General features: G+C 40.2%; 1 protein-coding gene across 1 annotated transcript in view; it reads right to left on the minus strand.

The window, feature by feature from the left end:
- The window catches only part of RNGTT (RNA guanylyltransferase and 5'-phosphatase), a 327,349-nt gene that overhangs the window by 197,901 nt on the left and 113,456 nt on the right, over positions 1–15,992 (minus strand). Inside the window, exons 10-11 of the mRNA XM_062186494.1 lie at positions 8,167–8,238; positions 2,537–2,701 (exon numbers count right to left, since the gene is read on the minus strand). Of these exons, the coding sequence (XP_062042478.1) occupies positions 2,537–2,701; positions 8,167–8,238 (237 nt within the window). The remainder of the gene's footprint in view (positions 1–2,536; positions 2,702–8,166; positions 8,239–15,992) is intronic.

The raw sequence follows: 15,992 nt of genomic DNA on the forward strand, positions 1-15,992 counted from the left end.
AAAATGGATCTTAAGGGAGAATGGGACTGGGAAAGGGAGATGGAGGAGGAAAAGGGGTGAGAGTGGGGGTGGGAGGGCTGGTGTGTGGGAAGAATAACTATATTCCTAACACTGTACTTTTGAAATTTCTATTCCTTAAAAAATAAATCTAAAACAATAATAAAAAAAAAAAAACAAGAAAAGGTGGAAATGTGGAGAATAAGATTAATGCACTCCTAGTAAAGATACTTTCTTCCTAGAACACAGAGTGTGATCACAGGGACTGATTAAGGATAGCTTATGACCTATTAACAATAAGAGTATTGAGCTCCTGTGAGCATGTTGGCTCCACAAGAACATGTAGCTACTTTCCCAGACATGCATATCTAATATGTTTTGCTAAACATGTTTCAGAGAAACCTTAGTTTTATAAACTCATGCATGTGCTGTACAATAGGCTATTGTAATCCTTATCAATAAAGAAAACATACTGGGTTAGCCTGGCAGCACTTTTCTGAAGAAGAGTTCCCATGTCCTGTCTCTTCTTTCACTTGTGCACCACTACACATGAAATACCAGCAATAGCTTGTGCTGGGCCAGGCCATAGCAAGGAGCCCAGAACACAATACAGATCTCTCCTGGAGGTGGTAAGCATGCAACTACTGCCATCACCAGCAGCCTTCCTAGATGCTCATTAGCAGGAAGATGGGCTTAGAAGCAGAGCTGTGACTTGAACACAAGCAGTCCAATGTGGGATTCAGATGTATCATACAGTGTCTTAATCACTACACCAAATGCTCGTCCCATCCATAATCCTTATACCAAATATTTTATTTATGCTTACTCTGAAGAAATGTATACCCACAGAAAGCAAAGATGTTCACTGAATTACTACTGGTGACAACAAAAGACAAGAAGCCATCTAAAAGTCCACCAATAATAACCTAATAAAATAATTTGTGGCATACCCTTACTGTCAGTACTGGGTTGCAGTTAAAAAATAACATTGGCAAGTTTCATGTGCATTCATATAAAAATATTGCTGTGCCATATTCATATTGTTAAGCAAAAAAAGAAGAGAGTCAGATTATTTAGTATTACCCATTTAAAGAGACAAAGCAGGAGCAGGCATTTGGTGTAGACACCACTTGGGAGGCCTGTATCCCATAGCAGAGTGCTTGGGTTTGATTCCTGGCTATGCTCCCAATTCTGGTATGCATATCCTAGCAGGCAGCAGGTGATGGCTGGCCAAGCCCTAGGTGTTGTAGGCAACTGGGGAGTAAACCAGGAGATGGAAGATCTGTGTATGTGTGTCTCTATCTCTTTCTCTATATATATTTCAAATAAATTTTTAAAAAAATGTTTTTAAAAACTAGGTAGGCTGAGGCCAGCGCTGTGGCATAGTGGGTAAAGCCACTGGCTGCAGTACAGGCATCCCAAATGAGTATTGGTTCAAGTTCCGGCTATTCCACTTCCAATACAGCTCTCTGCTGTGGCCTGCGAAAGCAGTGAAGTTGGCTCAAGTCCTTGCGCCCCTTCACCTACATGGGAGACCAAGAAGCTCCTGGCTTCTGGCTATGGATCAGCACAGATCCAGCTGTTGCAGCCATCTAGGGAATGGACCAGTGGATGGAAGACCTCTCTCCTTCTCTGTCTCTCTGTAAGTCTGCCTTTCAAATAAATAAATAAATCTTTTTTAAAAAATTGTTTATAAAACAAAACAAAGACTATGCTATTTCCTATCACTTGAGTTCAGATTTTCAATAAAGCAATGGCAGAGGGGCTGGTGCTGTGGTGCAGCATGTTAAAGACCTGGTCTGCAGTGCCAGCATCCCACATGGGCATCAGTTTGAGTCCTGGCTGTTCTACTTCCGATCCAGCTCTGAGTGGCCTGGGAAAGCAGCAGACAATGGCCCAAGTGCTTAGGCACCTGCACCTGCTTGAGAGACCCAAAAGAAGCTCCAGGCTCCTGGCTTCGGATCAGCCTGCCTCCAGCCATTGTGGCTATTTGGGGAGTGAACCAATGGATAGAAGACCTCTCTCTCTCTCTCCCCCTCTTTCTCTCCCTCCCTCCCTCCCTCCCTGCCTCCGCCTCCCTGCAACTCTACCTTTCACATTGATAAATAAATATTTTAAATAATAAATAAAAGAAAGCAATGCCAGAGAATTTTAATTAAATAAAAAAATGGGCATCATATGACAAACAATGTTTAGTTTTAGGAATCATATAAATAGGCCTAAAAAGTAATTTTTCACTCCATATAATCCTATGTTGTTAATAGTTTTTCTAAAAAAAGTAGTATGGACTAATGGCCATGAATCAAAAACTGTCATAAGAAATCAGAAGCCACCTAGTCTAAGCTTCCAACACTGGGACTCTTACTAAAGAGGAAAAGCCCTAGAATCACACATGTCTGGCCAAAACAGTGCTATAGCCAATTCAAGTGGTTGCTGGAAAAGTCAAGACAAATGGGCGGCAAAATATCATTCATCTTCCCCTCACAAGGTAAATTAGGATACCAAGCACTAATTAGCAAGTAAGATAAATAAACTTTACCTTTCTTGAAGTATGAATGTCAAAAAATGGCTTATTTCTGACACTAAATGGTTCCTGTGTTTTGTCAATGAGCCCAGTCTTCATTTTTTCATGTCGAGGATTTATAATTTCTCGTTCTATACACTGAAGACGGATATTAAAATCACAATCTCCAACTGGCTGTGCCTGAACAGAAGAGACAATTATGTAAATTTCAATACTATTTTAAAATTGTTTTATCAGTATAATTATCAAAACTGACATACAATGATAGTAGTATATGGAAATAGTATCTTTTGGAGTTGTATAGTATACAGTCTGCACCACCATATACATCAGTCCTAACAGCTTGACTAATAAAATAGAAACAATCTAAACACACACATATATATATATGTGTGTGTGTGTGTATATATACAGTCATTTTAAACATAACTGCATAAAATAGTATAGAAAAAAGACACAAATTTACTTAAGTTGACTCAAAGATTTTTGTATCTGAATTAAGGCATTAATATACTTACCTTCTTTTGTAACATCTCTGAATTTGCAAAATACTTGTATAAAAATTAAAATGCATGTAATTCAATAAAGAACAAGAAAATTAGCACTCACAGTGCCTTTCATTGTTTGAAGCACTAACATTTTACAGGCATCAATATGTAGAAGATATTTATTAGATACATACATCCTTAACTCTGGAAACACAGAAAAAGTTTATATAGTACTTCAAAGTTATTGTTATTTAAAAAGGTAAAGTTTTCTTCTCTTCTTCCCAATAACCTTGCACTTCAGTGTCCTTAAAACATACGTGGTTTGCATGGTTAAATAACAAGCGCACGCAGGAACATGTTTGTTCTAGTGTTAGGATGCCAACTGGGACACAAGCATCTGAATATAATTCCTGGCTCAAACTCCTGACTCCAGCTTCCTGCTAGTGTAGACCCTGGGAAGTAACAGTGGTGGCTCAAGTAATTATATTCTTGCCATCCATGGACTGAGTTCCCAGCCTCCAGCTTCAGCCACCCCCAGCCTCTGTATATATTTGGGGAATGCACCACCGAATGTTACACATATTTCTCTCACTTTCTCCCTCTCTGCTTATCCACACCTTCCTGCCTCTGAAGTAAATAATTTTTTTAAAAAATACACATACACTTGTGTATGAGTTGAAGGTGAGGAGCTTGCCCTATCCATATAGTAAATAGGAACATAATCATTGCTCATCATGTGGCTGATAGTAATCATCCAGATCGGGAAGGACTGCTTCAACAGCCTGAAAACTCTGTATCTTCTCAACTGGACACCCTCCCATGCATTTTCCACCATCTTTTCTGTCTTCCTCCTCTTCCCCAATCTATATTACACAACCTAATATTTTTTCAACCTAATGTTTCTACCAGGGTAGCAGCACTTGCTTAAAGGTGAACAATGTTAGCTATGCCTAGGGATGTGTTTTTCTTAGCTTTAGAAGGATGAAAACCTGGAGACTCAACCAAAAAAAAAAAAAAAAAAAGGAGTAAGACAAAGAGAGCAGGAGTTAGGTATAAAGTAGAACATGTTCTCTGCATAAAGATATACAACTGTTGATCTGAAAAAATCATAATATGCAAGCATCTGAAAAGGACACTTATTGAAGAAATGCTAGCAAACAACTGCACAGTCTATGTGTGATCTTTTGCATGCAATCTACGTCATCAACACAGTTGAAGACCTAAGATGGCAAAGTTTTATTTATTGGGTAAATTAAAGAAATTCAGACACCTAAAAAATTAGAATGGGACAAACAACCCTTTTTTCTTAAGAAAAAGTCTAATAACTACTAGCAAGTAACTAAGTAGTCTCAATTCTTTCCTAGAATGCTTCCCACTTCAAAATATTAAAAAACTCACTGCCATAACAAGAACAGATTGAAAGCAAGCTCACCTTCAAATCCACAATGCTTACCACAAAGGAAGCCCTACAAAATATAGCTACTAAATCATTGAGAAAAAAGTACTTAATAACTATTGTCTAATCGGCTCGAAGTTTTAGATTTTTCTGAAACACTACCCATGCTACCACTAAAGTTATCTTTCAAAACAATAAATATGTGAGTATATCATTATAGAAACTAAAATTCCTCTACAGTGCCCTATTACGTAAAGAACGTTAAAATGCCTCATTCAAGTAATCCAGCCACCAATTCAACAATCCATTCCCAAATCATCTAATGTTCCTGACATCCAAGACTCAATCCATCAAACCTAATTTGTCATTTACCCTGTCTGCAAGTTCACACTTCAGTGACTCAAGAATATTCAGTGCTAGGGTTTGAACAAGATTTGCACCAAGAAGTACTAAAAGCATTATAATAATAAACACAAAATTCAGTACAGTGGCTGCTTCTGGTCAAGAAAATCAAGAACAGGATAAGAGAGGTGTACAGAAGAAACATACTGGATTTATAATTATTTCTTATTAAAATGAAGAGAGAATAAATGTTTTAACAAATCCATGAGTATTGACTGTATTATGCTGCATACTCTTAAAATATTAGAAGGTTGTCATCTAAAACAGAAGCCAAGAAGTGAGCCCATGGAGCCAGCCTTGTGGCATAGCAGGTTAAGCCATCACCTGTGATGCCAGCTTCCTACACAGTACCAGTTTGAGACCAAGCTGCTCCACTTCTGAACCAGCTCCCTGCTAAAGCACCTGGGAAAGCAGCAGCACATAGCCCAAGTGCTTAGGTCTCTGCACCCACGTGGAAGACCCAAAAGAAGCTCTGGGATCCTGCCTGTAGCATGGCACAGCTCTGGCTATTGCAGCCATTTGGGGAGTGAACCAGCAGATGAAAGATCTCTCTGTCTTTCTCCAACTCTGCCTTTCAAATAAATAAAAAATAAATCTTTCTATTTTTTAAAGATTTATTTTATTTGAAAGACATAGTTACAGAGAGAAGTAGAGAAAGAGAGAGAAGTCTTCCATCCGCTGGTTCACTCCCCAGATGGCCACAACGGCCAGAGCTGTGCCGATCCGAAGGCAGGAGCCAGGAGCTTCTTCCAGGTCTCCTACATGGGTACAGCAGCCCAACGACTTGGGCCATCTTCTACTGCTTTCACAGGCCATAGCAGAGAGCTGGATTGGAAGAGGAGCAGCCAGGACTAGAACCGCACCCATATGGGATGCCAGCACTTCAGGCCAGGGCTTTAACCCACTGCGCCACAGCGCTGGCCCCAAAAATAAATCTTAAAAAAAAAAAAAAAAAGTGAGAGCACATGAACACGTTACAGTAGAACTCACTATCAAGAGGCAAAGGAGGTAGCACTTCCTTATTCACAAAGATGCAAAGTCACCCCCATCCCTTATTTCTAGTTATAGGTCAAGGACTGTAATTCTGAGAAGTGTGATAAGATTAAGCATTATTTTCCAGGAATACAGTAGTTACAAACAGAATAAGATGAAAATATGATCTTTTCTAGCCTTGAGATTCTTAAATTTTTTCAAATTTTGAATTTAGATATTCACCCCAAAAAATGAGATACATACATGGAAAATTTCCAGAAAAAAAAGTGTGCCCTGAAGTAACCTGCAATAATACAATCCTTAATCTTAATCTTAATACAGTAACTTATTAAAGCAAAATATACCTCAAAAAGGAGTTTTTCAAATGTTGTAATAAATCTTCAGAACCTTAAACATTTTTTAAAGACTTATGTATTTATATGAAAGGCAGAATGATGACGAAAGGAGAGAGAAAGAGGGACAGGGACAGGGAGGGGGGGAGGTAACAGGGAGGAGCAAAGGGATATGTTCCATCCACTGGTTCACTCTCCTAAATTGCGACAATGGACAGGGTTGGTCAAGACCAAAGCCAGGAGCTTGGAGCTCCATCCAGGGCTCACCCATGACTGGCAGGGGTCCAAGTACCTACTTGATCATCTTCTGCTGCCTTTCCGGGCTCACTAGCAATAGCTGGATTGGAAAGAGAGCAGCCAGGACTCACTGGTGCTCTGATATGGGACGCAGTGCTGAAACAGCAACTGAGCTCACTGTGACACAATATAGGCCCCCAAACATAAATATTTAAATTTGAGAATTCTTAAATGTTTTCAGTCTGGATTGAAAACTAAATGATTATTCAGTTTGAATAATGCATGTATACAGGATTGATTATACGTGTTCACAGATATGCACCATCAAGTTTCTTGCATTTACAAAAGTCATATTATACTGCCTAACTAATCTAGATCATCACATTATAAGTAAACATAAACAGGAAATGGATTCTTGGCTACTCTAAAACTGTAGGAAATAGGTAGAGAACATAATTCTCATTCCTTTGACAACTTTTTTTTTTTTTTGACAGGCAGAGTGGACAGTTAGAGAGACAGAGAGAAAGGTCTTCCTTTGCCGTTGGTTCACCCTCCAATGGACGCCGCGACCAGTGCGCTGTGGCCAGCGCACCGTGCTGATCCGAAGCTGGGAGCCAGGTGCTTCTCCTGGTCTCCCATGCGGGCGCAGGGCCCAAGGACCTGGGCCATCCTCCACTGCACTCCCGGGCCACAGCACAGAGCTGGACTGGAAGAGGGGCAACTGGGACAGAACCTGGCGCCCTGACTGGGACTAGAACCCGGTGTGCCAGCGCCGCAGGCGGAGGATTAGCCCATTGAGCAGCAGCGCCAGCCCTTTGACAACTTCTTAAAACAGGAAATTTTGTATTTTATTTTTGTTTCTTACTTCTATTGATAAATAACAATTTCTGTCTCTAAATTACACATTAATTTTTAAGTTACAAATAAAACTAGAATGCTTTTTTAACAATAAAGTATAAAATAACTAAAACCAAGAGATTTTCACATTACTTATCAAACTATTTTCTTTATTCATTTGAAATTAAAGAAACTTAAAGGATCAGCCTTGTGGCATAGCAGGTTAAGCAACCGCTGAGGCACCAGCATCCCATATGGGCACCAGTTCAATTTCCAGCTCCTCCAGTTCCAACCCATACCTGGGAAAGCAGAAGACAGTCCAAGTGTTTGGGCCTCTGCACTCACATAAATAAAATAAACAAATAAATATTTTAAAAGAAACAGAAACTTAAAAGAAAAAGAAATGTGCCAGGGCCAGCATTGGGGCACAGAGGATTACTCTGCTGTCTACAACACAGGTATCCCATGTGAACAACAGAGGCCACTCCATTTCTCATCTAGCTCCTCATTTACGTGCCTAGGAAAGCAACAGAAAATGGGCCAAGTGCTTGGTTCCCCGTCACCCACACAGGAGACTTGGATGGAGTTCCAGGTTCCTGGCTTCAGCCTGGCCCAGACCCAGCCACTGCAGCTGTTTGAGGAGTGAACCAACAACTGGAAGATATCTCTCTTTCTGTTGTCTCTTCCTCTCTATCTATCTAACTCAGCCATTCAAATAAATAAATAAATCCTAAAAAAAAAAAATTTTTTTCTAAAATATCAGACAATAAGAGAAAGAAAAGGAGAGGTTAAAGTATTAACAAGAAGATGACTGGCAAATAACCTAAAATAGTCACAATTTTCCTAACTATCTCTCAGGCAGTGGCAAACGCTTTTTATCTGTTAAACATAAATTTATTATTTCATTGACAATTTTCATTTTCTCAATTATAAACTAAATAAATTTTAAAAGGTACTTACATTGAATTTAATGATGTCATATATCAAATATCTAGGAACAGCCTGTCCGTTTACTCTGTCAATAATCATCTCCTTGAAAGAGAAAAGATAAGTTTCTTCATTTGTTAACAGTAATTAATTTGACTGAAATATACCATATACACAAGAAGCACATAAATCTTAAAAACATAACATGATAGAATGTCCTAGTGATCACACTGTACCCAGTTAAAATCTGTAAATTGTTAGCACCTTAAAAAAATCTCACTATGCATAAAAATCACATGATAGTATCACATCTTTTTTTTTATATTTGAATTAGTATGTTACATGTTGTTTTATGTTTGAATTACTAGCTAACATTTAAGAGTGAAGAGACTACAAAATTAAGTTCTAAAAATCAGGGTCATTTATTAAAAGAATTTTGTTCTAACATTTCTTGCTTAAAACCTCATTTTATGCCAATAATTTTAATCATAACTTTGAAAATTAAATGGCCCCCTTATTATAGATGTAATTCCCATGTGACCCATGTGATCATGGTTCCACGCCATGTTACTAGACTTCAATGGAAGGGAAAAAGACAAAGACCATAAACAGGTTTCTGCAAATCTGCTATAGTGTTAAAAGTCAAAATTAATTCCAGATTCTAACAGAAAGAGATAAGGACACCAAGGGATGATTACAGGAACAATAATAAATAATGCAGTATTTTATAAAACTTTATTTTTTTTAATCTAAAATCATTTTTTTGCCTTGTATTTTTCCTAGGAAACTCAACAGATTTTCTTGCTTTCTTAATTTCATGAAAGAAAACTCACACATAATCATTTAAAATTATAAAGAACATACTGATGTAAGAAACAATTTTTATTTTAATAAGCCAGTATCAATTAATTCATTTCTTGAATATGTTTGTTAAGCAACACGCATTTGCTTAGGATTAGCACCTTTAAGTTAACACTTGACATAAATTAGAATGTATTTATTATAAACTGTTCATTAAAGCATTTTTATTTAAATACTTTTATCTGAGTATTTTACATACTAACAAAGTAATACTGATTACAAAGTTCAATTAAATATTCTTCTAAAAAATAAGTGTTTGGAAATTAAATGACAGGATCAAATAGCAGAAACCACAAGAATTTTCCTCCCAAATTACCTGATAAATGAGCAAAAATGTTTTCCTTTAAACATACTTTTAAAAGCCAAAATTCATTTTCAGAAAACCAAACAATTCAAAAGGGAAAATCAAAAATCTGATAACCAGGGCCCGCATTGTGGCACAGTAGGTAAAGCCGCCACCTGCAACACTGACATCCCATATGGGCACCATTTAGAGTCCCAGCTGCTCCACTTCCAATCCAGCTCCCTGTTAATCGCCTGGAAAATGCAGCAGAAGATGGCCCAAATGTTTGCATGCCTGTCACCCACAAAGGGAGACCCAGATGAAGATCTTCAGCCTGGCCCAGTTCTGGCCACTGTGGCCATCTGGGAATGAACCAGTAGATGGAAGACTCTGTCTCTCTAAAACTCTGACTTTCAAACAAATAAATAAATCTTTAAAGAAAAATCTGAAAACCAATAAACTACCATGATTTTGGTAAGAAAAAAAGACATACCTAGGTGCAGATCCAAGCCAGCTAAGCCTTCAGAAGCTCTAATGGAAAGATTCCTAATAATTTTCAAATTTATATAGAAGGAAACACAGTGGTTACCATTTTCTTTTTCCCCTTCCTCTTCTAACTGAACAGTTATAAAAGTAGATTAACACTCTGTCTGAAGTAAAGGCTCCAGGGATCCACACTTATATTGAGAAATAATCTAGGTATTAGTGGAATAAAATATGGCTCTCTACTAGGCAAAGAAGATATTCACCAAAAAAAAAAAAATTTTTTTTTGACAGGCAGAGTGGACAGTGAGAGAGAGAGACAGAGAGAAAGGTCTTCCTTTTGCCGTTGGTTCACCCTCCAATGGCCGCTGCAGCTGGTGCACTAGGGCAGCACACCGCGCTGATCCGAAGCCAGGAGCCAGGTGCTTCTCCCGGTCTCCCATGGGGTGCAGGGCGCAAGCACTTGGGCCATCCTTCACTGCACTCCCGGGCCACAGCACAGAGCTGGCCTGGAAGAGGGGCAACCGGGACAGAATCCGGCGCCCCAACCGGGACTAGAACCCAGTGTGCCGGAGCCGCTAGGTAGAGGATTAGCCTGTTGAGCCGCAGCACCGGCCTTCACCAAAAATTCTTTTTTTTTTTTTTTTTTTTTAATTTTTGACAGGCAGAGTGGACAGTGAGAGAGAGAGAGAGACAGAGAGAAAGGTCTTCCTTTGCCGTTGGTTCACCCTCTAATGGCCGCCGCGGTAGCGCGCTGCGGCCGGCGCAGCGCGCTGTTCCGATGGCAGGAGCCAGGTGCTTATCCTGGTCTCCCATGGGGTGCAGAGCCCAAACACTTGGGCCATCCTCCACTGCACTCCCGGGCCACAGCAGAGAGCTGGCCTGGAAGAGGGGCAACCGGGACAGGATCGGTGCCCCGACCGGGACTAGAACCCGGTGTGCCGGCGCCGCAAGGCGGAGGATTAGCCTGCTGAGCCACGGCGCCGGCCACCAAAAATTCTTAAGAGAGAACAGAACCCATAGTTCTAACAAAGACCTAACACCAGGCAGAGAATACTAACATACGAGGATATCTGAGTTCTTCACATGACCCCGCCACCACAATGTCTCCTTCCCCAAACTTCTACCACTGCCCTAGGCTACAGAAAAATAAGGAAACATCAAATATGTAAGATTAATTCTTAGTTTACTAACTCGAACCTTGTACACTACTGGTTGGAATGTATATGGAACAAACAGCATAAGGGGAAAAAAAACTAAAAACAGAACTACCATATGATCCAGTAAACCCCACCTCTCTGTATATATCCAAAAGTACTGCTTAAAAAGGGGTCTCAGGGCTGGCGTGGCGCAGCAGGTAAAGCCGCTGCCTGCAGTGCCAGCATCCCATATGGGCGCCAGTTTGAGTCCCGGCTGCCCCACTTCCGATTCAGCTCTCTGCTATGGCCTGGGAAAGCAGTAGAAGATGGCCCAAGTCCTTGGGCCCCTGCACCCACGTGGGAGACCCGGAAGAAGCTCCTGGCTTCTGGATTTGGATTGGCGCAGCCAGCCGTTGCGGCCAATTGGGGAGTGAACCAGCGTATGGAAGACCTCTCTTCTCTCTGCCTCTCCTTCTCTCTATGTAACTCTTTCAAATAAATAAATAAATCTTTTTTTAAAAATTGCTAAAATGGTAAACTTTATGTTGTAGGCTATCACCACAATCTTTAAAAAAATTATTTAAAAAAAAAAAAACTGTAGAGAAGAAAACAAACTTCAATTTCTGACCAAAATGTTTAACAGGAAATGGATTTACTCTTCTGCCTGAAACAACCAAATGCATGAAAAAAATATACAAAGCAGTAATTTCCAAGACCCTGCCTATTCAGCAACAAAGGAGGGGAAGTACACTAGGTCAAGTCTACCAATGTGTCCCAGTCACTATCTGAGGAGAGCTTCGTGGCTTCAGCGTACGAAGGAGATACAGAGAAAGCCCAGTGGTCTCTCTGAACTGAGAAAACAAAATAGGATGTTGAGGAAAAGCAAAGCAGCTGGAGTGCTCAGGGCAGAGAACAGGAGAGAAAGAACTCCAGAGATGTGCTCATTCAGGAGCCCCCTTAGATATTCAGCAGGAACCAATCAGCATATGCATGTAAGGGAACTACCCAAGGCTAGAAGGAATAGCACCTGGCTACCATCACAGGGAAGGGAACACCTGTTCACACTAGCCAGAAAAGAAATTTCATCATTCACAGAGCATCCAAATACTAAAAAGGATCTCCTCTCAGTAGTGAAGGATTGTTATCTCTAAAAATTAACCTGGTGTACCTAAGAAATCTTAAAAGTGAGATCTGTAAAGAACAAATTAGTTTCAAGTAAATTAACTGCATTCCCAAATAAGGCTCAGGAAAATTTACAGGAATTACAAAATAACAGCCCCCCAAAAAAACTAAAATTAAAATGCCTGATAGCCAATATAAAAAAAGTATCAGGCATGCAAATATGATCCAAAAGGAGGAAAAATCAAACAAAACTGATCCAAAACTGACAGAGATATTAAAGTAAGGAAATAAGACACTAAACTTATGACATATTCATTAAAAGACTCAATGAGGGGCAGGTATTACAGTACAACAGACTTAGCCACTGCTTAGGGACATCTGGATCCTATATGGGAGTGCCAGCAGTCCAGGCCCCACCATTTGCGACTGGGTCCCTGCTAGCCACATGGGAGATTCTGATGGAATTCCTGGCTCCTGGCTTCAGCCTGGCCCAGCGCCACTTGTTAAAGGTATTTAGGGATGGAGTAAACCAACAAATAGAGGATATCTAGCTCTCTTCCTCTGTCACTCTGCCTTTTAAACATATACATTTTAAAAAATAAAAAAAAAAAAACCTCAGGGCTGGCATTGTGGCACAGCAGGTTAAGCTGCCATCTGCGACAGGGATGCTCATTCAATGGAAGCCAGTTTGTGTCCCAATTGCTCCACTTCAAATTCAGCTCTCTACTATTATGCCTGGGAAAAGTAGTGGAAGATGGCACAAGTCCTTGGGCCGCCGCCACCCATGTGGGAGAACTGGATGAAGCTCCTGGCTCCCATTTTCAGCCTGGCCCAGCCCTGGCTGTTGGAGCTATCTAGGAAGTGAACCAGGAGACAGAAGATCAATCTCTCCCTTTCTCTCTCCCTCTCTTTCAGATAATAAATTTATTAAAAAATAGATAAATAAATAAATATTTTAAGAAGAAAATATAGCAATAAAAATTTCAAAAATGAAACATAAAATAAATGATTTTTTAATGAAAATAGCATTATTAATTAGATCTTTTAAGAGGAGAATGGTACAGGTTATGGTAAAATGTTTCTACTTTCAATGGAAATTGTAAACTCACATAAAAACTCAACAAACCCCAAACACAGAATACTGAAGAAAATTACACCACTGACAACTGACTAGAAATTAAATCATTGTCTTTTGGCTTAAAATGTTGCTGTGGAGAAACCTGAGGGTTGGATCCTTTTTTACAGCCCCTACTCAACTACTGCATTCACAAAAAAAAAAAAAGAAGAAGAAAAGAAATCCCATAAGTTTACCTTCCTATCCTCTGTACTTCTCTATATTCTTTTTCTTTTTTAAAGATTTATTTATTTATTTATTTGAAAGTCAGAGCCACACAGGGAGAGGAGAGGCAGAGAGAGAGGCCTTCCACCTGCTGGTCCACTCCCCAACTGGCCAAAATGGCCAGTGCCACAAGCCTCTTCCGGGTCTCCCATGTGGGTGCAGGGGCCCAAAGACTTGGACCATCCTCCACTGCCCTCCCAGGCCGTAGCAGAGAGCTGAATCAGAAGTGGAGCAGCCAGGTCTCGAACTGGTGCCCACATGGGTTGTTGGCGCTTCAGGCCAGGGCGCCAACCCAATGTGCCACAGCGCAGGCCCCTGCACTTCTCTATATTCAAAGAGCCCAGGCATCTAATTCATCTGCCTCCCTATTGAGTATTTCCTCAGCAGAAACTATGAATTAGAATAGTTCCAGGTATTAGAGAAATGAACAAAAAGTCCCTACTCTCAAGACCTATTAGAGTTTGAGAAAAAGAGAAAATACATAATGAGGTAGGTCCAATTAAGAGTTAATGGCTTGGGGCCAGCGCTGTGACTTAGCAGGTAAAGCTGCCCGCCTGCAGTGCCAGCATCCCATATGGGCACCGGTTTGAGTCCCAGCTGCTCCACTTCGAATCCAGCTCTCTGCTATGGCCTGGGAAAGCAGTAGAAGATGACCCAAGTCCTTGGGCCCCTACAATCATGTGGGAGACCTGGAAGAAACTCCTGGCTCCTGGCTTTAGATCAGCTCAGCTCCAGTCACTGCAGCCATGTGGGGAGTAAATCAGTGGACAGAAGACCTCCTTCTCTCTCCCTCTCTCCCTCCTTCCTCCCTCCCATCCTCCCTCTCTCTCTCTCTCTCTCTCTCTCTCTCTCTCTCTGCCTCTGGCTCTCTGTAGCTCAGCCTTTCAAATAAACAAATCTTTAAAAAAAAAAAAAAAAGAGTTAGTAGCTTTAAAAACAGATGGCTACATAAATAGAATAACCACATAGCCACATAGCTTACTTTCCAAACCACAATACTTTTGAGAGTGAAACAGGTTGCAATTAATAATTATACTAAAACAAGTGGAGACCTGCACTATCCCAGCCAAATTAGGACATATGGCATATGCGTAAGAAGGAATAGTTTTTCTACTTGAAGAACAAGAGGAAGTTTGCTAATATGGTACACAACATTTCTTGGATCCTGACAGACATAAAGAATATATTCCAGCAGGGCATAAGATGAGCCAAACTGTGTAACAAAGGCATGAAAAAAGACCATTTTGGGGGCCAGTGTTGTTTGACAGCAGGTTAAGCCACAGCCTGCAACACTGACTTCCTACATCAGAACACTGGTTCGAGTCCTAGCTACTCTCCCTTTAGACAGAGTTCCCTACTAAAGTGCCAGAGAAAGCAGCAGTCCTCGGGCCCCTGACAAGACCTTCACACAAGAAACCAGAACGGAATGTTGGGCTCCTGGCGTCAGCATGGCCGGACCTCAGCCACACAGTTCTTTACAAAGTGAACCAGAGTATGGAAGCTCTCACTCCCTCTCCCCTCCCTCTCTTTCTTTCTCTTTCTCTCTGCCTTTCAAATAAATATTTAAGAAAAGAAAAATTTTTTAAATTCAGTTTTGGATAAATCATCCAAAGCTCAGCATACATGAAACTTCAGGGATCACAATCAAAGATGAAACTAAAGACACAGACATACTTCATATACAAAAATATTATTCTGAGTAGTTTCACTTTTATATTTTGGAAATAACCACTGAAGGGCTTTAATCAGTGGGTGTAATCTCTTTCTTGTCATTAACTGCTGTCTGAAAAATCTGTGAGCCTGCAGAGCTCATCTCTGCAACCCATTCCATGAAATCTTTCAGATAAAGCTTTCTGGTTCTAATTATCATAGTCTCTGTAGGTAATACAATATTTTAATCAGATAATGGTAATGATTACACAACACTATGAACATACTAAAACTACAAACACTTGAAAAAGGTGAATTTCATGGCATGTGAATTATATCTCAATTTTTAAAAATAAAAATCCTTAAATTCTTTAGAATGAAGGGAATGATGAAACTTGATATATAATATATATTAAATGTCAACTACAGGGGCCCACACTGTGGTGTAGCTGGTAAAGCTCCCACCCGCAGTTCAGGTATCCCATATGGGCGCCAGTTCAAGACCTGGCTGCTCCACTTCCGATTCAGCTCTCTGCTATGGCCTGGGAAAGCAGAAGATGGCCCAAGTCCTTGGGCCCCTGCACCCACATGGGAGACCTCAAAGAAGCTCCTGGCTCCTGGCTTCAGATCAGTTATCTCCAGCCATTGCAGCCATCTGCGGATGGCTAAACAAGCAAATGGAAGACCTCTTTCTCTCTCTCTTTGCCTCTCTGTAGCTCTGCTTCAAATAAATAAATAAATGATTTTAAAAAATAAATAAAAACAAATGTCAAGAACGTATCTATCAGTTATACATGTTGTACAATACAGGTATAATCAAATGACTAAAAGGAAATACATCAAAATATTAAAAAGTAATCTCTTCTTGACAGTTTACTGTTTAATTTACAAAATTTAAACAATGAGCATGTATACACTTTTATAATAATTAGCAGTTGAAAAAGACAATTTTTCAGGCCGGCGCCGTGGCTCAACAGGCTAA

Source organism: Lepus europaeus, chromosome 3, assembly GCF_033115175.1.
Source record: "Lepus europaeus isolate LE1 chromosome 3, mLepTim1.pri, whole genome shotgun sequence".
In the NCBI taxonomy this organism is placed as follows: domain Eukaryota; kingdom Metazoa; phylum Chordata; class Mammalia; order Lagomorpha; family Leporidae; genus Lepus; species Lepus europaeus.